This window comes from Sciurus vulgaris, assembly GCF_902686455.1.
Source record: "Sciurus vulgaris genome assembly, chromosome: 8".
Taxonomy (NCBI): domain Eukaryota; kingdom Metazoa; phylum Chordata; class Mammalia; order Rodentia; family Sciuridae; genus Sciurus; species Sciurus vulgaris.
In genome coordinates, this window is record NC_136468.1 from 32,595,441 (window position 1) to 32,621,551 (window position 26,111).

The 26,111-nt window shown below is 35.6% G+C and overlaps 1 protein-coding gene across 1 annotated transcript; it reads right to left on the reverse strand.

Moving 5' to 3' along the window:
* On the reverse strand, positions 1–25,252 carry ING3 (inhibitor of growth family member 3). The gene is given in 13 exon segments (XM_079152430.1): positions 1–811; positions 2,351–2,389; positions 3,388–3,580; positions 4,862–5,055; positions 5,606–5,763; positions 6,030–6,149; positions 6,924–6,995; positions 8,776–8,872; positions 20,841–20,906; positions 22,394–22,477; positions 22,480–22,496; positions 24,799–24,870; positions 25,113–25,252. Coding segments are annotated over 13 exon segments (1,257 nt in total). The 5' UTR covers positions 25,141–25,252; the 3' UTR covers positions 1–694.
* Positions 25,253–26,111: the final 859 nt, after the last annotated feature.

The following is a 26,111-nucleotide window of genomic DNA, read 5'->3' on the forward strand; positions in this document are numbered from 1 at the left end:
CCCCCATCAGCCCCCCACCCCCACCCTCATGAACTGCACTCTATCTGGATGCAGAAACATATAAAGACTAATGGCACAAATTAGTTTTTACCTACAGGAGTTTCTGTTTATGTACCCAGGTACTCTAGAGGACACCAGCCCACTTTATCACATGAACCATTTCCTTCAGCCTGCTGAATTAGTTTCACAAAGAAACAAAGCTTATTATAAAGGCATTTTAAAAACCATTATCTTAAATTCTTTTCAGAAGGGCTGACTTTTTTTTTTTCTTTTTTGCAACCATTTATATACAGTGTTACATAACAGCTCTGGAGTACAGTACATGCAGCAGAATATACCTGTTGAATATAAAATACTTTTAAAATCATCATCGTTGGAATTCTTTGAAGTCTAAATTATAGAATGCCCATTACTTTGAGAAAATGGTTGAGGAGTACAAATGTCTGCATATGTTGGCCACAGAAATAATCCAAGGCTAACTGGAATAATATTCATAGCACACCGGGAGTGCATAAATAATTTACTTACATTATTAAAATACAACCCATAAAATTCAAGTTCAAGATCTTATAGGATTGTCAGTGTAAATCCTTTAAGTGGTTGCCTGGAAATGAGTTGTTTCTTCTTTCTCTCTTCCTTTTTAGAGTCCTATATAAAATGCTGAGCTGAAGCTTTCCTTCCTCAAGTGACACCTTTATTTGTGTCTACTGCCTCTTCTCTTCATTGCAGCAGTGCACTGTGGACAGTACCATTTTCCTTTTGGAGCTTCAGTCAATCCAACACATCCATAATGGAACCATTCTATTGGGCACTGGAAAGTAAAATTAAAAAAAAAAAATCAGCAGTTCTAGCAAATAGAAAGTATATTAAAGTATGCCCAGGAGACTAGATTTTTCATCTAACAAAAATTATAAGTTTTAGATCTAGAATTTTTAGAAATGACTTAGTCCACCTGATAAGACTTTATGAATCAGGAAATAAAGGCACAGAAAAATTACGCATTTTGGATTAACGAAGTTTAAGTAAGCTGTTCCCATAACACTAAATAATAAACCAAAACTGACTAATTTTCATTAATTTAACCAGAAAGTACCACCTTTGGAGGACAAAAAGAAGTGAGATGAATATTTTATGAAAAAGGTAAATGTATTTTAAAGATTTTATTTAACACTCAGCCTTATTTGCTCCCTCATTAAGTAAGTGAGCTAGTTGTAAGTGAAGACATGAGGGGTGTCCTGGGTGTCTTTTCTGGGCGTCTATTCCTAGAGATGCAGAGATGAAGAACCCCTCTATGAAACATATTAAATGGTTCCATATTTCCACAGAAAGTCTTAGCATGCAGCAGTGCACAAGAGAAGAGAGGATCTGAAAGCTTATGATATGGCATTTACAAAAATCTCAGTCATCATTTTCACTGCCCCAGAAGACAGCCTCTGGCAATGTTCTTGAGATGGGGGAGCAACACTGTTCTGAAATTACCAAAAACAGCCTGCAAGTGATTGCAGACAGTGAAAGAGGGGTGTGTCCCCACCCATGTGAAGACTTTGTTTGGACTATCAAACGGGGAAAGGCACAACTTTTACAACACCAAGTCAATTCCTATAAATTTTCAGGCTGTTTTTACAAATTTAAAATTCTTGCTAATCCGAGGATTCTGAAGTTTCTGGTTACTACTTTCAGAGAATTTCAGGGCTCTGTCAGCCCCTGGGAGCAAAAGAAGGACACCAAGGAGGCTGAGCTATAGAAGAAAGTAAGGAGGGTATCAAAATCACAAAACAAAAATAATTGTCAGCACTTAATAAAACACCTATCCCTAACCAAAATTAAGCTTCCTAAAGAAGAACTAGGAAATTCTTTCTAATCTCCTTTGTTTTTTTTATATCAGAGGGGGCTCCGTATTAGCTGCCACCTGATGAGAACAATACAAAACACTATACTAATGGAAGGGAAAAAAACCTCACATTAGATCTTCGATTATTCCTTGGCAACATGCTTCTTAAAAAAATGTACTATTTTAAAGTTCTACTTCTTCAATGTGATAAATGAACTGGACTCTAGTAAACACATCTTTACAAAGGGAAGGAGAATGATTATAATTTTCATACAACATAATGCTTATAAAAAATATAACCTGCATATAACGTTACATTAGTTTTAAAAATTTAAGTAGGGAATGCATTAAGAAACACTGCCCTATTGTGGAACAGAGTATTCTAGTATTACCATAACATAATTAATATAGCTGCAATTTATTTTCTTAAGACTATGAGATACAATATATAAGAAAAATATTTAAGCAATAAAAACCTATGGTTTTTTTCATTCCTAAGTAGCAAATTTCAATACTTACATCTTGGTTATCACATCCTACCATCTCTCCATATGATACCTAGTTAAAAGAAAACGAAATATTTTTATTATGACTATATAACAAGTATCTAAATCCAAATTGTTTTTTCCATACTTTTTAATTATAAATCATGTTCAGTGTATTTGATTTAGTAAAAAAAGCTCATTACCAAAAAAGTATATATGGTAATTCCTACTGTTAAACTCTTTCTCATATACATTATCTATGTAAATATGTGTTGTGGAATGAATGCTTGTATGCCCCCAAAATTTATATGTTGAAACCCTAAGCCTCCATGTAACTTATATATGATAGGACCTGTGAGGAAGTGGTAAAGGTTAAGTGAGGTCATTGGGAAAGGCCCTAATCTGATAGGGCTGTGCCTTTATAAGACACAAGAGAAGCCCCTACTCTTTCTCTTTCTCTACCATTTGAGTACATGTCAGAAGGCAGCGGTCTACAAGCTAGAAGGAACACTCTCATTGGGACCCAAATTGGCTGGCATCTACATCTTTGACTTCCCAGCCTCTGGAACTGAGAGAAAATAAATTTCAACTGTTAAAGTTACTCAATCTGCAGTCGACAGCCTATATGTGTGCAGAGAATATAACATGGTATGTCAAATGTTTCATTACAAGTTATATCTGAACCCTGAGATTATAGTCAATTTGGACTGACCTCCTTCCCTCCCTCCCTCTCTTTTCCTTCCCTCTTTTCCTTCCTTCCTTTTCTCCCCTCAGTCCCTCCCTCCTTCCCTTCACATCCATTCTCTTTCTTTACTGAGGTGCTAGGGATCAAACCCATGGCTTTATGTAGGTGGGATGAGTACTCTACTACTGAGCCATAGCCCCAGTGCCAGCACTTTTCTTTACATTCTTTGAATTTACAGCAAACATGTCACTTTTATAAGGGGAAGAAAAGTATACAAATAAAGCAAGGGTATTTTACTAGAGTAAGAGAGTTCTGGAAAATGGAATCATTTTCTTCTTTCTAGTTTATTTGGATTGTGCTGTTACAGAAATACACCAGACTTTTACCTGATTACAAATGCAATATCGAGGTTCATTTGGGTCATAAGTCCAATCAACCTGGCTGTTTGAGTCTGATTCTGGCACTACTGTTGTTTGCTGGGAGATTTCCTGTACAACAGTTGATGATGAAGAGCACGAGGACAGGGAAGAAGAGGAGGAAGAAGAGGATGACTGCTGGCTGGAAGATTTGTTGTTGTTTCTGAAAAAAAATATTGGTTTTATTTGGTCATCATCAGATGCTACCAAGAAAAACATCAAATGTATAAATTAACATCTAACCCCAGGTTAAGGTAATCTGATTTCAACACACACTTTTATTTAGAACAATGAAAAGCAACATTTTTATTTATTTTTTCATTTGGAATGTTTTGTTTTCTGGAGAACAAAGGTAAAGAAACTTCTTTTAAAATTGTTTCCAAGTTTTAAAAATATTTTCAATCATAGTTACTACTTACCATTGACTTAAACTATACACAGTATTTGTAAGAATTAGTATTAGTCATGTTTACCTTAGACATTTTTTTGTAATTCTAAATAATCAGAATACTCTTCATCAAAATGTAAAATGCAAATACAGAAAAGCACTTGATGAAAATAATTATGACCATTACCTGACATGTAAATACCTACCATGTGTAAGACAGTGAACCGAGAGTGTCAAAATTCACAAACTATTTACCACTAGCTCTAGAGTAGCTCATTTTAAAAATGTAAACATTCACCATAAGCAGCTAAATTAAATATGATTCATTAAAATTAAAATTAATTTTTAACAAGCTGATTAGTTCTATTATTATTTATATCCATCATTCTTTCAGGGATTGATACATAAAAAACACAATACAGTTAAAAATTAATTATAACAAAATTATAAAGTAACTAATTCTTTTGCTCTAGCACTGGAACTTTTATTATGTATAAGCACCCAGCATGTTCAGTTACCAGGGACAGATGGTACTCAATGCTGTTAAGATTTCAAAATTAAAGATCCTATAATCATCGTAAGAGCCTCAGATACAACACCTAGGCATATTTTCACATCATCAATTTTGGGGACATAAGACCAAGCATTAAGACAACTTGCTATTAATCAAATTAAAAAATCATATTTGTAAAAAAATGTAATTTACATTTTATGTATTAATTTACCTTGAAACATATGGCAAAATAGGAACTTATAAGTGAAAAACAGTTACATAAAATGGTTTATGCTAATGAACAAATGAAAGTAAACAGAAGTCACTTACTTGACAAGCTGAATTAAGACTCTAGAAAATTAAAAACAACTCTTACACTTTTTAAAGACTTTTATTCCTCCTCCAAAGCATGGCACTGTAAATGAAAGCCTCACATCTTCTGACCTGTCCTAAGTTCATCATGATCCTTTATGCCCTGGATAACAGGCACAGATGCCCAGCTAGGTGCCAAGCAGACTGAAAACTCGGCCAAGGTATGGGGCTGCTGTGATGAGAAAACTTACTTGCTCTTTCGACCACTCCGTGAGTCAGCTGCTGACGAACTGGCATTCTGTGTTAACGTTGTCATGAGTGCTGAAGATGATGAATAGCCAGCTGTTTCCCTGGGCATTGAAAATTCTTTTCCCAGCTGAAAGTCATTATTCTTAAACGCTTCATAACTGGCTTTTAAACTTGATGTTCTTCGTCCCTCTTTCATCTTAAAGAGACATTCATTTATGGCATTAATAGATATAAATACATACACTTTCTCAAGTTTTAAAGGTTATAGTGTTATTTTTGTTTATCCACTATACATTTATTTTGCTTAAACGATTTTCATCACTGGCACTTAAGTTATTTCATGTAAAGATTTAATATCAGTTTTTACACAATGAAGTAGTAACTGTGGGAAGGGTTGCTTTTCAATTTGGAACACTGGCAATTTCAAAAGTGAACAAACTCAAGCCAATCTAAGTCCCAAGGGTCACTGAGAAAGTCCTGAAAGTGGTAGAAAGGCCAAACAACTGTCCCAGCAAGTGCTAAGGACTGCAGTTGAGAACACAGGCAACCTGGGCAACTACTATGAGGAGAGCCTGGAAGACAAATCTACCATTTACTTTTTATCATCAGTCAGGTAATTCCTATTTATTAGTTCACTACATGTTATCATCATAAGACTGATCTAAAAATTAAACCACACAATGTCAAAAACCTGTTCACATCCAGCTGTTTCTAATAGGGTTTGTCAATGACTCTGAACTTTTTACCTGTGCTGTAGCTTGAACTGCTTGAGCTGCTGCCATGGTAATTGCCCCTGCACCAGTTCCTGAAGATAATGAGCCAATGTTATAGGATGCCAGGGGTTGGGAGGAATTCACATTGTAAGCATTGTTGGAAGCAGCTGTGGAATTATTATTTCGACAACCTGTACAGAAGAAAAGAAATAAAAATGGTTGTAGAATATTACTGAGTTTAAAATACATTATTTGCCAGCACAGATAGAATAACTCAAATGAAATTCTTCATGTACTGTAGCTTGAGGAACGGAAAACATTTTTCCTTTTTCTTCTTTCTTCATATGCAGACTTATCTCTAAGATGCACCAGTCCTGATGCTTTCATTTCCCCTATTCTAACACAAACAAACAAACAAACAAACAAAAATCAATAATATTTAAGAAAACAACTTTACCTAGTGTATTTTCCTTAGAGGCATCTGATGTAAGGGTAGAGAGCAGAGCTTCAGATTTAAACTTCTTTTCAGGGATGTGATCTGTTGTTGTATGGTGAGAAGTTGGATTATATTTCCTTTCTGAATATAAATAAAGAATTCACATGTTTTTAAACTTTAGAGAACTACAGATAGGCACAATTCCATCAGTCATAAACCAGTACACTCACAATATGGGTTCCTTATCAAACAGGGACTATAACGTTTTCTCAGAAGAGAGGACAAACAGAACTGTGTCATGTTTTATTCACAACTAAAAATCCTCAGGAGTAAAGTACTGAAGATAACCCAAGATGCATGATGGTTCCATATAAAATGTGAGGGGAATTTTGTCTTCAATCAAATCTTTTTTCCTATCAATCAAATCTTCTTTCCTATCAGATTGATTTGTCCAAAAAAAAAAAAAAAAAAAAAAAATGTACTAGTACAACTAGTCCACTAGCCAACCAGCCAGCCAACAATTCCTTTACTCACTAACTCACCAACCATATAACTTTTTCATAGGCCAAGCAAGGATGAAAAAGACTAAAGGCCTAGTTTATTGTTTGGCTAAATTGTAACACCCCCTTGAGAGAACTGGGCATCTGTAGGTAGGGAGCATATACAGTTATTACTAGTTCATATTCTCCCTTTAGGAACTTCAGAGAAAACAGACCATGTGTTCATAAGTCAAGTATGCTTTTCTGAAATGAAAAAGATAAATCTGTCAGGATTTGCAATGAAAAAATATCATTAATTTTTTTTTTAAAAAACGAGGGAAGAACCATTCTCAGCTTATGAAAGAGAACACACAGGTGACGTAAATAATGAGTTTTGAATTATATTTAAATATTTAGAGCACTAAACCAAACTTACTTTCCACTGGAGTATGTGAATGAGCATGGTGATTGTTCACTGGCTGTGAAGGAGTATCTAATTCCAAAGATCCTAAAAAGAAAGGCACAGAGATACACCACCATTAAATGTCACTACCAAACTACATGTTAACCAACTACTGGCAGTGTGTCCCTTAACCCAGCAGACGGCTGGCATGCTCTATGCATAGACCTGTATCATTTTATCATGTGTCAGAGGGTCACCAATGCCAATTCCACTCTGAGCTGTCCTCTCTCCAAACAATAAGAAATCCATTTCAATATTCACCTTAAATACAAAATGGCTCAAGGCATGCTAATGCTCAATTAGGGAAGTCACCACGTGGGTGCCACACAAATGGATGAATGGATATTATAACCACAATTACTGATAAAATCTAAAAACCTCAGGTGAGTATAACAGAATTGAGGACCTTTTACTAGGAAATTCTAAAGTTCTGTGTGACAGGACACTGCTAATCTGAAAGGAAATTCTTTGATCATTAAAATGACATATAACAGTGAAGACTTCCTAAAAGAAGTCAGGGATTTTACTTGTAAAAAGTGAGGGGAAGAATCTTTAACACCAAGCTTTAAAATACTTTTAAAGAAATTCTCTGGGTTTATTTTTGATCCCTTGAGATGAAATTATGGCAGGGCACAGGATGGAGCAGTTTGATAACTTGATCCAATTTAGGTCCATATGTCTGTGTCCTTAGAGAGGATGCTTTTATTAACCTTCCTGCAGTACTGAATAGGCATGAGTTACCATTATTCACAGCTACCATCAGCATTAGATTAAAAAAAAAAAAAAAAAAAGCAGCTATAGAATATTGTATTTTGTCTCCAAATACTCATCCTTGACAGACTTTCTCCAGAATGAAAGTATCACAAATAAATTGATTTGTTATCTAAAGTGATGGGTCTACTTTTGAATTAAAAAATGCAACTATGGAAATCAAAATGGATTTTATACTGGCATCTCTAACTAACCTGGAGTGAGATATACATCCTCACACCATCAAAAAACCTTTTATGAATAGAAACAGGTAAGTATTCTTGCTATTACAAGGTACCAAGGGGGAAAAAATGCTTGCAAACTTTAATTAAGTTCTAGTAGAAAACACCCATAACACTATTTGGTTCTATTGACATTTAGTGAGTGTCTCCTCTAGGCCTAGCACCACACTCTCTGCTTTTATGTATCTTACCTATTTAGGTTGGACGAGATGAGGAGTTAGTTAAAAAAACAGAGCTCAGCCATTTATTTCTGCTAAGTCTCCTGAATTAAACTCAAGAAGTATTTATGGGTAACTTATAGCAGGAGATCAATTTGAGCCTTGCTAAGAAATATTAACATGGCTTCTTGCTGATAATACAAAGTTTAGGAAAGGCTTTTTTAAAAAAGAGGAAATGCTGTGGAATATATTAGAATCTTTCTCAATAGATTCAGCTGAGGAAAAGTCTTAAGGAAGTTCCTAAGAAGAAAAACTAACAGGCAGGACAAAGTCACTATCTTAATAGTAGAAGATTAATTTGTCTCTCAATGGTGATACTTCTTTAAAACAATCTTTGCTTTTATCACTGATCTTACTAGTATGTGTGGACATTTAAAGATGGAATGACTTGGTATGTTTTCTTCATAAAGAGTGAGTCAGATGACAGCCTACATTATCCCTTTCAGTGGTGTCCATGACCCAAACAGTTCCAACTGCTGGGGTCCAAGTTATGCGACCGAGATGCCACCAACCGGCGAAGGGTAGAATCTGAAAAGCTTCTGTGGGACAAGTGTCTTCTCAGTGATTTGCACATGTATTGTCCAATATTGATGGAAAACTGTAAATTTTACTTACGCCTCTCTAATATCTCTGTAATTCCAGCATTATCAGCTTCCAGCTCCATTTTAAACTTAGCCAGTTCCTGATCCAGCTTTCTCAAGTGTCGATCTACCTGTTTCAAAGAAGATCAAAGATAACCACCAAAATTTGGGACACTGTTAAAGTGTCAGTTTAATGAGGAAACCTAAATCTTTGTTTCTTTTAATGAATCTGCTTAATTTTCTTGAGCAAGTCAATAAACTATGCCTCAGAGGTTTTGAATCTACTAAACAAGGGAGGTAGGCTAAATCATCTCCCAAGCCTCCTTTAATCAATTTTAAGTTTTAAGAAATCAGAATCTCAAATTTGTTAGAATGTTCTGCACTCAATTTGCACAAGTGTAGGGATATGAAAGTTAAAGCAAAACTGAGACTTGGGATTAAAGGATGAGAGGAAGGGCTGGAGGGCTGGTAACTTTTCAAAATATACCCTGTGAGTACATTCAGTCTAATCTCCACTGCTTATGATCAGGCCATTCCATAGAGCCACACAATAATAACTAATATTTAGAATGACGAAAAAAAGAGTCTACAAAGAGGCTACTACATTCTACATACTTTTCTAAGTCAGGAAAGCTGACCATTATACTTGTAAACATTTATGTAAAGGGCTCAAACAAAAGGGAATTTTAGTCAGAAAACATTATTCCCCAAAGAGCCTGGCTAAAATGATTTTGTCTATAATATTACTGTCCTAGTTAAAGTGGCAAAATTTTACTTTCTCACTTACATAGAGATCTTTTGACTAATTTCAGAAAATTATATGACATCTCAAACTAGCAGCAATGTCTTAATGTATTTTTTAAGCTTAAAATGAAGTGTTTTCAATACTTTTACAAACTTACTACTCAAAAGGAAAAAACAAGTTCTTTGAAAAATATTCATGTTACATTATTAATGACATCCTTTTCAAAGTCCAGTTTCCCACTGGATCGCTGTCATAATTAGGAATAACTTTCTTACAAACATCAAAATGCACTATGAAACAGCATGTATCAAAAATAAGAAGTTCAATTAGATAATGTGTATCTAAATGGGCCAGAGAGGGACAAAAACAGCAGAGGACAGGTGCATGTTAGATGCCTGTGAAGGAGCCATGTAACCATAGTGCTTGGTGTGTTAGATGTCTCTTTTCTAGTCCTTACGCTAATCTTTTGGGATAGGTTATTACTGGGCAGGTTATTACTTTATAAAAGAAAAAAACTAAGACTCAGAGGGGGTAAGTAGCATGCCCAAAGTCATATATAGTTAATGCATTTCAGAAATAAGATCTGTCTGCAATGAATTGCGTTTAACCATTTATTTCTAACATTGCCCTCTGAAACTGTGCATATCGAAACCAACTGATTTTTAACTCAAAGTAATATAATTCAAGTTGAAAAATGAGTTATGTCCTATTATTTGTATTTTATATGTTAGGAGCAACCATTGGGGTATTGGTTTGTAATTTTTCAGTCATTGAAAACCTAGTTTCCCCTTTACCTCACACACTAGATAACTCTTCAGAGCTTGAAAGAAACTGAAATTACAATATTTAAAACCCTACAGGGTCACGTGTTGTGGATACTTGCTCCTATTCAAAGAACATGCAGGTAATCGAGCATCCTTCAATGGAACCTCCCTTCCAATAATAAAGTATGAACACAGACCTCTGTTCAAGAATATTTCTTTCATTGTCAAAATTTAATCTCAAGGGAAATTAAAATAAATACTTAAGTTCTAAAATACTTAATACAATGAAAACACCCCATCACTTTTCTTACAAATATTATAAATATTGAGCTCCTATCAAGTTCTTGTTGGATTAAATGGAGGATGTGTGAAGAATGTGAGAGAATTCCTACCTTCACAGGAATCAGAATTTAGCCAACAAATTCAAATTTACATATGATATGTAATATAATAAAGATTTTTTTTAAAAATACATAGTCTAGATGCAACAAATAAGCAACACTTCAAAAAGAGTCAGAAGTAGCACATAAAGTAAAAACATAACATTGGGTGGTGGCAGACACAGAGGAGGTATAAATGGTTAGATAGCAAAGAATGAATTGTATTCAAGTAAATGGAAAGAAGGAGCAATGATTTAAAAATGTATAGGGACAGAAAGACAGTATGCTCAGAGAAAAAAATAAACTATGCCAGGGCCTGTAATGTACATAACATGGAGAGGGAGACTGCTAGAATCCTGGTTGGGAGCATGGTCTCAGGGTAATAGGAAGACCTTCCTTTATTTTTAACACCATACATACTCATTTCGCCTTTGCATAATTGCTTCGATTTGCTAAATACATAACTGACAAAAGTTTTTTACACATGAAACATGGACAATCATGACATTTTCAATACTTCGTAGCTCAGAAAAGGCAACAGAACTCAAAGAATTAATAACTCTATAAGTCAAATTTATAATTAAAATAAACAAAAAACCTTAACCACCTTGCGGTGAGCAGCTTTGTACAACACCTTCCAATTATTCTCATTTTTAGATATGTAAAAAAGATTAAGAACTAATTGGTATAAGCAATTATTCAACAATGAAAAGTATTTTTATTTGATTTACACTACTATACTAAATCAAATTAGAAATCAGGAAGTAAGTAGAGCACAAGATGTAACTTAAGCTACAAAGCACCAGGACACATACATAGTATTAAAATGGCAGGCTGGGGATATAGCTCAGTTGGTAGAGTGCTTGCCTCCTAAGCACGAGGCCCTGGGTTCAAATCCCCAGCACCACAAAAAAAAAAAAAAAAAAAAAAAGAAATAAAATTTAAAAAAATAAAATAAAATAAAATGGCTATAATAAGAGCTGCACTAAACTCCACTGGAATCTACAATGTGCCCTCTCTCCACCCACTCAGCCTGCATGAATGGGTTAAACATCTATTCTAGCTGATCACCACAGTGGCTCCCTACGTAGCAGGCAATGCAGGGACCTAGTTACTCCACCCCTCCATAACACCTGACCTCGTAAGACTGATTTATAGTAGTAAAGAGAACTGTCCCATGGAGAAAGATTCTCCATTAGTCCACAGATTCCCAACACAAGATTGATGAGAGTCTAATTATTGATTTGTTCCCCATTTAATGTTAATGAATACCATTCACAAAAGCTGCTTTGTCCTGTAATACCAAATCATATTCTATAACTCCTAATTATTACTGTTTTAAGTTTAAACTATTTGTCAACTCTTTAAAGACAAAGGAAATATTTTTTAAAACATATTCATGATCATAAAGAATTTCAGTCATACTTGGCCCCTCTGCAAAAAAACAAAAAAATCCTCATCCTTTAACACTTTTGCATATAAAAATACTTTATCCTTTCTCTTTTGAATCTCCCAGCTTTCCAATATTTAAATTTTAAAATGTATCACTGATTGAACCAAATTAAAACTAGGTACAGCTTTTAAAACATTTAAACATAGTTTATTACTTCCAAGACAGTCAAGTTCTAAAATGTAGATGTCTAGTTTGCCCTTTCAGAACAAACAATCAGTTTATTAGCTTTTAAGGTGAAATCCATGGCAATAAGAGATAAACTTTTATCCGTCATAAGATTTGGTTGTAGTGAACAATGAGGGTAAATTGGGGAAGAAAAAGGAAACATGATGGCAAAGCATATCTCTGATAAGTCATAAAAATGGTTCTTCATATCTCCAAATTATATTTAAAGTAGATAAAAATATGACCTATCCTTTGGCTGAACCAAATACTTCAGGCATTAGCACATAAACTACATCTAATTGTCTTTCTAAAAGACAATAAGGACAAGAGACAAATCAAAAGGTCAAACTCACATAATATATTTCCCTAATTAGAGTATCAGATGGGAAACTCTGAAATTTATAGGTAAAATGTGGGTCTGAAATATATTCATCTCAGGTACGGCCAGGATATAAAACCAGCAGCAAGTTCAAGGGTACTGAGCCCTCCAAGAGACTGCTAAAATCATTCAAGCATTAACCAAAAGCTCAAATTTTATCAGAGTATCTGTAAATCAACTTTACTAGGTATGGCCATCTAGTACATCTTTACGACAGTGACATCTGGCTGAGGAACGCGAGTGTTTAATGACTATTTATGAGTATTAGGATATAGAAGGCAATTATTTTAACATGACAATTTTGTTAGTCAAATCTCACTATAACCACTGAAATAAACTATCAGTTTGTCCAGTGGACTCCTAATTCACAAATATCTTCATTTGTTGATGTTATGCAATACATTTTTTTTTCTTAACAAAAGAGGTAACCTGAGCAGTGCCAGTGCCAGTCAATAGGAATCAATCAGTGCACGGTAATGTTAAAAGTAAATGAAATATTTCATTAAAAAAATAGCAAAACACCATGTTATATAAAACAATGAGGGATGAAATCAAACCCAATTATACATAGGCTGAGGACTCCTTATCAGAACTATTTGGTACTAGATGTATTTCAAATTTCTAATGTTTTCAAATTTTTGAATAGTTGCATATTTGGGGATAGAACGCAATTCTAAATACAAATCTCATTTATGTTTCATACATACATTATACAGCCTGAAGGTAAGTTTATACAATATTTTTAGTGCACCTGTGTTTTGACTGCAAATCATCACAAGAGGTCAGATGTGAAACTTTCCACTTGTGGCATCCTATCAATACTCAAAAAAGTTTCATATTTATAGCATTTCAGATTCTGAATTTTCAGGTTAGAGATGTTCAACTGGTAAAGTATGTGCAAATATTCCAGAGCCCTGAAGCTCTGAGAGTAGAATCACCATCCATGATGTGCTCCCCATCATTCTGGATGAGGGACAGACAACCTGTATTACCAGACTTTCACTTGGATGTTCACCACTGATATTTCAGGGAGAATACCTAATCTGACAGGTGACTCTATTTAATAACCTCTCTACTGAACAAGTCAACAATCCCCTTATGGCTTGACTACAGTTACTTGCAAGCTAATATGGTAATTTTTTATTCTCAATCATCACAAGACACTGTGGCAATCTGCGATGCCCAAGGCACAAGCTTTCCAAGGAAGGTACATAATTGTTTTCAACACCTTAATAATTATTTTTTTCATGATAACTCATGCTAGTCTTTCATTTATGTTTGTAGTATCAAATTAGAAAGTGTCCTCTTAAATACATTTGATTTTAAAATTTACTTAATACAGGTGGTATGTCTATATAAAATCAAGGTGGAAAGCAAATGACTAAGGTTTGTAAAACACTAGTTTAGATCACCTCTCTTCACCACCTGATTAATCTGTCAGGCTCTGAGGGCACACAATGACCAAGAACCTCACCAGCCTTGAAGAGCCCTGGTTAGATCTAATATTTTGGGATGTCCAATTTTGTCACTAATTTGTATAGTGATAGTGACTTTATCATTTAATAAATCTGTTTTGTTATAATTAAGAAGATAAAGCCAGGAGTGGTGGTGCATGCCTATAATCCCTGTGGTACAAGAGGCTGAGGCAGGAGGATGGCAAGTTCGAGGCCAGCCTCAGAAATTTAGTGAGGCCCTAAGCAAAACAACAAGACCCTGTCTCAAAATAAAAAAATAAAAAATGGCTAAGGATGTGGCTCAGTAATCAAACACCTCTGAGTTCAATCCCCAGTACCAAAAAACAAAAATGAAAAGGGAAGCTTACAGTGGAATATATTTTTAGTTGAAATATCAAAAATTATACATTACTATAAACTTTAATATTTAAAAAATGTCCCCTTTGCTGAATGCTTATTTACAAATCTTATTTCAGAAGAACTTTCAATTATCTTATGCATCAGAGAAGGAAGAAATCTCTAAACTAAAGAAAATAAAATTATGAGAGTAATTTGAAAAGGATACCAAAAAGCTTTGAGCATCATAACACTTCCTGGTATCCTAAAGTGACGCAATGAAGAAAACTAAACTCATCTGAAGTACATTGCTGTTATGATTCTTCAAGTCATGCACTGGAAAGACATATGTGGCTATTCAAACTGCAGTCTATCCTTGTTCTGAAACGATCTCAGCACACTCTATCACCTTTTTTTTTTTTTAATTTTTTTTTAGTGTCAGTGGGCATTATTTTATTTATTTATGTGTGGTGCTGAGAAACAAACCCAGTGCCTCAATAATGACCCCATTAAACTGCATGTCCAGGACTCAGAACCTGGAAGTCACGTTAGTGCACTTTCTTCTCCACTAACATATTCAGGTAATTTTGGTCAAGAAATATTTATTGTAGGAAAACTATGGTGGGTTCTGAAAATGCTAAACTAAAAAGACATAATTCTTGACATTTACAATAAGGAAAACAAGTACTTTAACCAAAGGTAAGTAAATAGTTACAACGCGATTTTATCAGTAATAAAACCATGTGAATAACAGATCTGAAGGTTGGCATGACGGTATCGAGTGGCAGGGTGAGGCACAACCCACTAACTGCCGACACAATACCTATTCTCCCTTCTTCCTTACTGACAGACCCCTTCATGTCTGGGGTGGTAATATGCCCTGTTAAACTTCTCAGTCTTCTTTGCAGGTAGAGAAGCCCTTAAGAGAAGTATATAGGATTCCAGGAAACTCTTCAAAGGAGCTAAGCTAACTGAACTCCAAAATGTGCCCTCTTGCATGATCTCCTACTCCAATTCTTCTACCTGCCCAGACAGATGAGAAGGAGCCTAGAACACTGATGATGTTGGGGTTGCCATTTAGGCACTAGTTGGCCCCATCTAATAGTTACTTTTCATGAGAGGAAAACAAATCCTGTGTTAAAATCACTCTTACAATATAAATATAAGCCTCTTCTGCTATAATCAAATATCTTTTCCTAGACATTAAATGACACAAATATCAAGATTAATAAGACAATGTTAATAAAGAGGCAGTGCATGTGCAGGATACTGAAGGATGGAGAACAGTTAATCAAGCAAAGATGAAGAGGAAAGCCCTGCTCAGGAAGTGATCCCTGTACAGTATGCTCACTGTGGACGCACACACAGATGGTGGTGAAGGATGGAGGATGAAGAGGAGATGCAGCCAGAGATCTGGCAGGAACCAGATCAAAAGGACCCTGAAAGACACAGTAAAAAAATCAGGAGCAAAACTCCCAAGAATTTTCAAATAAGGAGATCATTTGCTGAAATGTGTGTTTTAGAATAAGGATGATAATTCAAGGCAGAAACACCATTTAGAAAGGCTACTATAGTCACTCAGTGGGGGATTAAGATACTAGAGGGGAAGGCACTAGAAATGCCAGAAGGAACATTTTGGAGTGAATAGCAATGCTGTGTCTTGTTGGAGTATCAGTTTCAAGAGTATATAAATGTCAAAATGCACTGTTCACGTAGGAGAGGTACATTTTATTGTTTCTACTGGTATTTCAATCTTTTAAAACAAGTACTTGAACTACAGAATGATAAACAATTGGTGAATAAGAACCAATTAGAAGTCCTCAGAGTAAACTAGACGATATATGGTGATTAACTCAATGTAGGACAATGGGAACAAGGGGTCTAGGATGACTTTCAGTATCCTAAATTTGTGGTTCTTCTGAGTTTTAGAAACAAAAGTAAAGGAAGCAGGAAGTAAACGAAGAGAGTCTAAGAGTTTAAACTCTTAATACACTGAGCTCTGAAGTCCAGCAAAGATCAGATGAGATGAAAAGAATCTGAGGAAAAGTTCAGTTTTGAGGATTAACACATAATTGTTAAAACTAAGAGAACACACAGAAAGGTAATGAAGGGGTTTTTATAACTTGGGTGGGGAGCAGGGGTGGAGCACAAAATTGGTATTTGGCACAATTTCTCACCAGTACTCTGGACTTGGAATAGAAGAGGTGAAGAAAATTACCCTTACATGAAAAGCACCTGGAGAGTGAAAAAACACAGATCAAGGACCAAACCTGGGAACACCTCCATGACGAGCTTTATTCAAGGAAACTGAGAAAGGCCACAAAACAGGAGAATCTCAATAGATAGTCAAATGACAACAGATTAGCAAGAATGGTAAGGAGAAAAGGTTGGCAAATAGCATTTACATGCCCAATACAACAGTTAAAACAGAGAGTGAAGAGTGCAAAGTGGACTTAGCAATCAAGAAGTTTGGTAAAGAGAATCCAAATTGGCATGGACTTAGGAACTAGGGTGAGGGAGCACCAAGATGTTGAAGGAAAAAATTCAAGACGGACAATGCTAGTCATAGTACAGTCATGTGATCACAACGAGGTTTGTTTGCTTGTCTGGGTTCTTTTCAAAGAGAAAGACCTAAGCGAGTTTAAACATTGTGGTAGAGAAGCCAGAAGAAAGAAAACACTCTGAAAATAAAGAAGAGGAGGTAAAAGTGATGCAGCAAAGTCACAGAGGACATGGGAGGGGATGAGAATAAGGGAGGGATGAACAGAGGAAGAACATCTACCTCATCCTTAGACATGAGAATGTGGTCATGGAGCTGCAACTGCCAAATTGATAAGCAGGAAATGTTTCACAAAGTTTACATCAAAAGTCTCAAAATGTACTGTCAATGCAAGGCAAAAGTCACAACTGGTGCCCCGTGCAGGGGCACACACCTGTAATCCCAGCAACTCAAAAGGCGGAGAGCTGAGAGAATCACAAGTTGAAAGCCAGCTTGAGCAAGTTGGCAAGACTGTCTTGAATTAAAAAATAAAAACAGTTGGGGAGTAGCTCAGTGGTACAGCACCCTTGGGTTCAAGCCCCAGACAACAAAGAAAAAAAGGAAAATTTTCACAATTGGTGAGGGATGTTTGTATGACATATGTAGCATAGTTTTGGAATAGCTATTGGGAGAAACCAAAAGAAAAACTGACTATGTTGAACTATGAAAACTAAGAGGAAGTTCAAATATAAAGGGTTCAAATAATGAAAGCTATAATTTTTGCAGTGGCACAAACTTCATGGCTGCATGACTTTCCCTAGGTGTGATGACCTGATTCTTAGAGCAAGTGAAAAGACTCCCTATGATGGCACCAATGTGGATGGTACTGGTAAGAAAGAAGAGTTCAAGAGGTCAACTAGAGTCTTGCTTGGAGAAGAATGCAACAATAAAGTGGAAGGAGATGAGGTGTAGATGCAGGAGGTACTTCAGAAATAGGACAAGTTCAAGTGACGATCAGGATCAATATGCAGCAATGAAAGGAGATTAGAACTCACAAAAATCAAAGAAGCAGACAACTGTGAACCAGATGCTGGTTTCTTAACAAATGGATGACTACATCCATGATTACATCTTGAAGATAGTTCTTAAAACTGAGTCATAAAAGTTGTACATGTTTGTGTAGTTCCATGTGAAATTTTAACACATAAATACACTGTACAAATGTTCAAGTCAGGGTAAATATATCTATCTTCTTAAATATTGATCATTTCTTTAAGATAAAAGCATTCAAAATCCTTTCTTCTATCTTTGTTTTTTGTAAATGCAGTACATTACCATTACCATATTGTCACCTACTATGAAGTAGGACAACAGTTCTTTCTCCTATCTAACTATAACTCAGCACCCATTACCTGACCTCTCCCCCTCTCCCCAGACTCTGATAACCACTATTCCACTCAACTCCTAAGGGTCTAGATTCCACATATGAGTGAGACATTACAGAAAAGAGATTTTTACAGTAAGAATATAAGTGTCACCTGAAATAGCAATGGTATATCTAAAAGGAAAGGGAGAGAAGAAGATAATAAAGAGGAGGAACGAAAAAGGAAGAAGAGGAGGAATGAAAAGACAAAAGGCAGTCCCAGAGATAATAAGAGAGTGAGAGAAAACAGCTTCAACTTGGGAGGGCTGAAAGGGAAGCTGTGGCTTCAGGAAAGTAGAAAATTATAGTTGGGAAAAACAAGATGGATCAAGGCTTTAATAAAGGAGTGAATGCCTACTATCTGCCAAGCTAAAAGCATACATAGATATGGATACATAGCATACAAGTTAAAAGCTACATAGATATGTATATATACACAGACATATGTGTGTGTACAATATATACATATAACATGTATAACATATATGCATAATATACATATTGATTCTCAAAGAAGAGTTTTTGATTCACAAAAATTACACATATTTATAGGATACCATGTGATATTCCAATACATGGATGCAATGTGTAATGTTCAAGGGTAAATATATTATACATACACTTACCCACAACTACTCTAGCAAAATACATAAATGCTATTAATTTACAGATAAGGAAACTGAGGTTCAAAAATAAATAACTTTTCCAACATCATGCTGTCAGTGAAGGAGCTGAACTAGGGTATGTAGTGCCCTCTGTATGGATCCATTATGGACATTCACTTTTTACTACACTTATTACATTTTCTTAAATTCATTATGCCACCTTTTAACCTTACTCTCTAACCTTGGTAGCTTAACCTAACCTTTGCCTTCATTCTGCTTATGCCATTCTCTCTGAGTGAAAGGCTTCCTCTTGACAGAACCCCCAAATCCCATCCCTGACCCTGTGCTCAAAACTCATCTCTTCCCTCTAACTCAGCCCGACTTAGTCATTCAATTTTTCACCAGATAATCTCTAACACTCAACTCCCCTGTTCTTTACTTACTACATCTATCTACATGGGTCCTCCACATGAATTTGTGGACATCTTTCCAACTACCTTTACAAGAATCATTTCAAGTACTTACTTTTTTATTCCTCAATTATATGCAGGTAAAACTCCATTACTCAGGTACACAGTAAGTGAACAATGTGGTTCATAAATAATAGATGACATATACACATTTTAAAAAGCACATATCAAAGTTATATATTTTTTCAAAATATATGAAATATCTTTAGTAAAGGAATAAAAATAGTAAAATAATAAAATGTTAAAGGAATAGAACCAAAGAGCTATATGAATTAAAAAGCAGGTAGTATCTAAAGATTGACAAATACGGTCATCAAATATGAGGAAGAATTGCTACTAAACAATGTTATCCTCGATTCAAATGTAAATGGCTTTTTTTCCCCTGTGTTTACAGATATTATTCAAGACAATTAAGTGTTTTCATTCCACAATAAATCAAGCTACAACCTACTCTACCTTTCTTTAGGCAATGTCTTTTATGAAACTTTTTTCAGAACAGTATGAACAAAAGAGCCTGTATTTATGGCCACTAAAATATTTTCACTATATAAAAACAACTAAATATTCTCTATGACTTTACATAACAAGCATTTCCTAGTTTAGTACAAGCACTTATAATGCACACCGTGTGAGGTGTGTACCTCTTACATGTGTCTCACTCTCTAATGGCATTTTATTTACATGTACCTTGCAGTAATAAAACTGCAAAAAAAAGATCTGAAGTCTATAAGCTGAAGTTAAACAGAAGTGAGCAATTGTTTTATACTTTAACTTACTTTGAGAAAAAAACAATTATTATTTCCTAATATATGCATTTTAGAAGCTTCACATAAAAAGAGAGGGAGAACCATTAACATTATTTTTAGAAATACCACATACTGTATCTGTATTGGTAATTTCAATCTTTCAGAACTACTGATGCAAGAAAGAAACTTTTTTTAAAGGTTATGTAGTCTACCAAACATTTTTGCCACCTGACCCAGTTGTTGAAAGCAATCTATTAACATTCCTTCAACAGCAATCCCAAAGATTCTCTTCCCCCTTTTAATTGGACTACACAGAAATAAAATGATATAAAAAGCACAAAAACAGACACCCTTAAGAGCACAAGGATTAGTAAAATAAAGTTAAATATCAATTCTTGTTAAAAAAATACATATGTATATATTTTGACCCAATATGTATATATGAGACACAATCTTACAGTAGTTTAGTATTAACTAAAATTTTCTGTTGTGTCAGATGCAATGGATCAACTAGAACAATTTCTATGAGCTCTCCACAAAGAACCCCCCCAAAATTGATACTAAACCCTTAAATTAGGTGTGCTTAAGAGAGCAATACTTTAGTTTTAGTCTGTTCTTATTACATTTAAGCCAATAAAATTTAAAATATTATCCATAATTCATGTACTTATGGCAGAGTATGCACATTAATTTTACTTACCAAGTCATATATCTGGTTTGCCAACTGTACCTTCTCATCTGCATCTTCTAAAGCCTTATAGTAGTCCTGAATAAAAACATTTTTATTCAAATATAAATTAATCATTTCAAAACATGCAAGTGTAAGACATATAACTATATTTTCATTATCATACCTTTTTAGCACTGTCAGTCATCTTACATTAGCAATAAAAAGTCTCCTAGGGATAGGGTGTGATTGGGGAAGAATTAGAAATTATGGACAATGGCCAAGAATTAAAGGAAAATGTTCAGAAATCCTAGAAGAGATATAAATAAAAAATACTGTTCCAAGTCTAGTCTCTATACTAGAAAAAGCAATGTGAGCTAATGAATATTTAAAAGAAAAAAATGCTAATTAGAATTTATGTAGCTTGTAAAGCACATTTATGCTTTTCTTAAGCTTTTTTTTCAAGTACAGTTACAGAAAGGATTCTGATCTGTATGTCCTTATTATCCAATTGTTACCTAGCTCCTATTTTAAAGTAGGTATAAATTCAAACAACTCAATCTGTACTTTAAATTTCTCTACAGTGTAAAGCAAAAAAATTTTTAAAGAAAAAAGGATTCTATGAATTTCCATTGGTGCCAAACTTTCTGTTGTGCTACACCAAAAACTGAGAAGGTTAAAGGGATGATCAATGACGTTGAAGATGTATTTATGTGATGTCTATACTCACACACACCTGGGCCTCCAGGTAGCTTCCAGCCAGGACCACTTCTCTTACAGATTCTGATTTTTTTTTCTCCTAACAGAAATAATCTTCCCTCCATATGGTAGAATAAATAACACAACTACTCAATTTGTAGTTTCCAAATTGCTTTCTTAGTTGATCCTTGAACAATTCTATGAAGGTTGGGTGTAGGGAGGCATTATTATTCAGTGGAACTAAAAGATCTGCCAATATCACACAGTCAAACTGCAGAGTCATGACTAAATTCAAGGCTTTGAAGTTGTTCTTCCAATGTATCCCTGAATAAACTAGATCAGACCTTCAAAGAAAACCTTGGGGAGGGAGCTGATGCTCATCCTAAACTGGAAGAGAGCTCCAAGTCCTAATAAACCTAACAAAAACTCAAAAGAATTTTCTATTTCTAGATCTGATTCACATTACAAATATAGTTTTAAATTGAAAAGCTTTCAAAGATCATTCCAACTCTAAGATTCTGCTCCATGAGTTCACCAAGGTACCTAGCATATAAAATATGCTCAAGATTTTTCACCCCATTTTGTGACCAAAATTGGAAAGCAGCATTTTATCTCTAAAAGCAAGGCAACTTAGTTATATGTAATTAGAAAAAAAAAATTAAAAAGGAAAATGTACTTTAAAAATAGTTCTAATCATCACTAACAACCACTTTAAAAATGACCAAAATCTTCAATCCCTATACCTATTTCTCTTAAACACAATAAATTAAATTCCAAAGAGCCACTGATAACTTCTCACATTCTGATATCCAGAAATCTAATGTTAAAATATATTTTTCAGAGAGTCCCAATATTTATTGATAAATCATTCAAACTGTTACACATACTTTTTTGATAGATGCCATCTGTTCTTCTCTCCATTCAGGTTTATTTTTCTTTGCATTCATAAAGAATTCACGTGACTCTTTGTTCTAAGCTGATCCATTGCATCTGACATAACAAAAACATTTAATATTTAGATAAGCAAATTCATTTATCAAATACAACATGTTGTGATTCAGGGTGAAAAAAAATATAAAGGCCAGTCACCATTAGAGAGGCTGAGGCAGGAGGATCTCAAGTTCAGGGTCAGCCTCAGAAAATAAGCATGACCCTGTCTCAAACAAAAAATATAACGAACTACTAATGTAGTTTAGTAGAAGAGCACCTCTGTGTCTAATCCTTAGAACCAAATAAAAATAAAAATAACATATACTATTTCATTTGGCCAGTACATTTAATCAATCATGTTTGACTTCACAAACATACAATGCCTTAATGACTTGAGTTTTTAAAAGTTACAATTTTCCTCACTGACATTTTTTTTTGTTATTTCAAAACTTTTCCCCTAATCAAAGGAGAATCGACAACACAGATAGTATCTATACTATAGTTTTTGAACAGTACAACCTTGGAGTCAAAGCTAATGAATGTCACAAAATAATTATGTACGTGTATGAATATATAATAAGGAATCCCACTATTATGTACAATTAAAATGTACAATTAAAACGAAATAATTAATGGATGCTCCTCATATTTCTTTCTTTTCCCTCTGTTCTCTTTTTAAGCATCTACCTTTGAGCTACATCCCCAGTCCCCAGCCCCCAGCTCCCCGCCCCCCCCCCCCCCCCCTTGAGACAGGGTCTCACTATATTGCCCAGGATGCAATCCTCCAGCCTCGGCCTTCTGAGTAGCTGGGATTATGGGTGTGCATCACCGCAACCAGCTTAACCCTTAAATTTCTTTTAATAAGAAAAAGTAATAACAATTTTAACCGTAAGTTATATAGTGCTAAGCACCTCATCATCTCATATCACAACAGAAAGTGGTAGGTACAATCTCATTTATTCACTCAATACACTATTATATTTAGTTTATATCCGCTTTTTCAAAGTATGTGCCAAGAATAATTATTTTCATTGGGTATCTGCCTAACAAAGGAAAAATAAATTGGAATTTTGTTGTTATATATAGGTTGAGGAACATCTTTTACTAATTTCTTCTTTTAAAGATCTTCAGGTGCATAACAATACTTTATTCATTCTGGAAGAATTTTTCCATTAATTTTTAAAAAATATTTTCCTTTAAGCATTTCCTAACATTTGACCCTGTCTCTTTTGTTAACCCACAATACCTATTAAATACATAATATTCTAGCTATTGTAAAATTTGTATAATCTAAATCTAAATTATAAGGAGAATTTTAAATTTTTAGTCAAAAGAAAAATGTTTAAAATAGAACCCTTTATTTAATGCCTACCTTATATTAGGAGCCATACATTCAAATTTATTTGCATTATTTTAAATCCTCAGATGACTCTCTTTTTTACAGACAATGAACCCCTTCAGAAGTGGTAATGAAGTCAAGGTCAATGAGTAAATTAGTGATGTCCTGAAATAAACTCTGGATCTATCTGACATCAAAGTCTACGCTCAACTCCTGCAAAAAAACACTATTTCAGCAAGTCTTCAGCATTTTCAAACTATATTAAAATTAAAATGGATTGTGAGGTAGTTGGAAAACCAGGCAAACAACACAATGAATAAAACTAGATACTTATGAAAGAGCAAGGTTAATTTTAGGGAGAAAAAAAAAAAAAAATCACCAGCCTACCAGCTATCACTGAAAGGAAAAGAAAAAGCCCACTAAATTACCAAAAATTTTATAATATCAGACAAGACACTTCAGTAAAATCTTACTTTCATCATTCTGATTGTGAAAACGATCACGCTGTTGACAACTGGAAGTGTATCCTATAATTAATCCTCTTAAAAACTCGGCATTCCAAGTTCACTAGGTTCTATAAGATCCACCTATAATCATGTGCTTCCACGCTTTTGCCTCTTTAAATTTCTGAATAGAATGAACTTCAACAAGTATGAATGCTGAAATCCAAGTCCGATATATAAGGCTCAAGTGAAAATTCTTCTCATTAATTTATAGGGCGATTTCCACTAAGGCTACACAATGTTCTACATTCTCATTAAAGAGTACAGAAACATTTTTGAACAGTGACACTTTGAAAAGAACACGCATGCCCTAACGCCTCCTTCTCTTGCAAGTCACAAGTAAAGTAGCGTGGTGAGGGGAATAAGAAGCAAAATACAGGGACCTGCTGATCTTTTTGACAACTCCTTAAGTCCCAGCAAAGTGCCCCGGAGGAAAAGTCAAAGCTCAGGAGGTGCAAGCGTCGATGGCAAGAGTTCGGCACTGAACGCGCGCAGCGAACAGAGTAAACGCGCGACTTACTCTGCACCTGCAGATCCATCTCTCGCATCTCGGGAAGCGGGTCCCGCAGGTCCATTGGAAGCTGCTCAATCACTGTCAAAGGGAGAGTCCGTCAGGAGGCGGGGCAACGGCGAAAGTACGCGATTGCGTCATTGCGTGCGTGCGTGCGTGGGGGGGTCGAGGGAGCCGGCAGCTCACAACGAGGCTGCCAGTTACCGTGAGAAAGAAACATCCCCCGCCTCCCCCTCCCTCCCGCCATCCCGCCTGCCCGTCCACTCGCGCTCTCGCCCGCCCGCAGGTCCCATAGGCGGCCCCTGCCAGCGCCGCGCACTCACTTTCCAAATAGTCCTCTAGGTACAACATCGCGGCCCTTAGAGCTGGGGGAACGAAGGGGTCCAGGGGTTTATTTGTGTCACTCGCTGTCGCCGGAGTTTTGTCCCTTCCAATATGGCGCCTCCGCTAGCAGCACCCGCTCGACTCCGGCAAAAAAAAAAAAAAACAAAAAAAAAAAAACCACTTTGGCGCCTGACGGCGCTTGCCTCACTGCCGCCCGGAGCTGTCATTGGCCGGCTGGAGCAGTGACGTAGAGCGGCCAGTGCTTGCCCCCGAGCCTTTGTGGGAAGTGTAGTTTCACTTCTGCTAAGCGGGGATCGCCGCGCTGGCGGTCCTGCGCGTGCAGACTACAGAAACCAGGCGCCATTGCGAGCCCGGCGCAGCCGAATCTGAAATGCGCTGCCTCTGTTTATTTGTTGATTTCTTGCACAGGGAACGACGGGAGTTGTATGCGCCTGCATGACATAACTAGGAACAACTTTTCACCTGTTCTTTGCTGTGATTCCATGCCCCGGCGTTTGTGAGTCATGGGTTTCAGGTAGTGCTTAGCAAATAGTAAAGATTCTAAACGCTAGAATAATCAGCAAAGTTCGGCCAGTTCAGATTGTTTAAAACAGAACTCTCTGCTGGAATTTAGCCTCAGTATTCACTCTCATTATAAACGGGATACCTGTTTGGTTTCCCTGTAACTTTAAGGTAGTTTGTCCTGAGCCTGAGGCTTGAATGTGCGTTTCCCAGCTTAAAGGATGCACAAATAGTCCTCAGTAACCACCTATATATTCTATTTTGCGATGCATCTTGTTGGTTGATTCATTTATATAACCTGCACTTGAAAAAAAAATTAAAAAGTCATCAACCGTAGTAATATATATAGTTCATATCTAATGGGCTGCACTAGCAATATCTTCAGATTATTATAACCTGTATTAGAGGTCTGTAATTTGAAGCATTCTTTTTCTACTTTTTGACAACCTCTGGCAAATGTTCTCCAGTTATATATT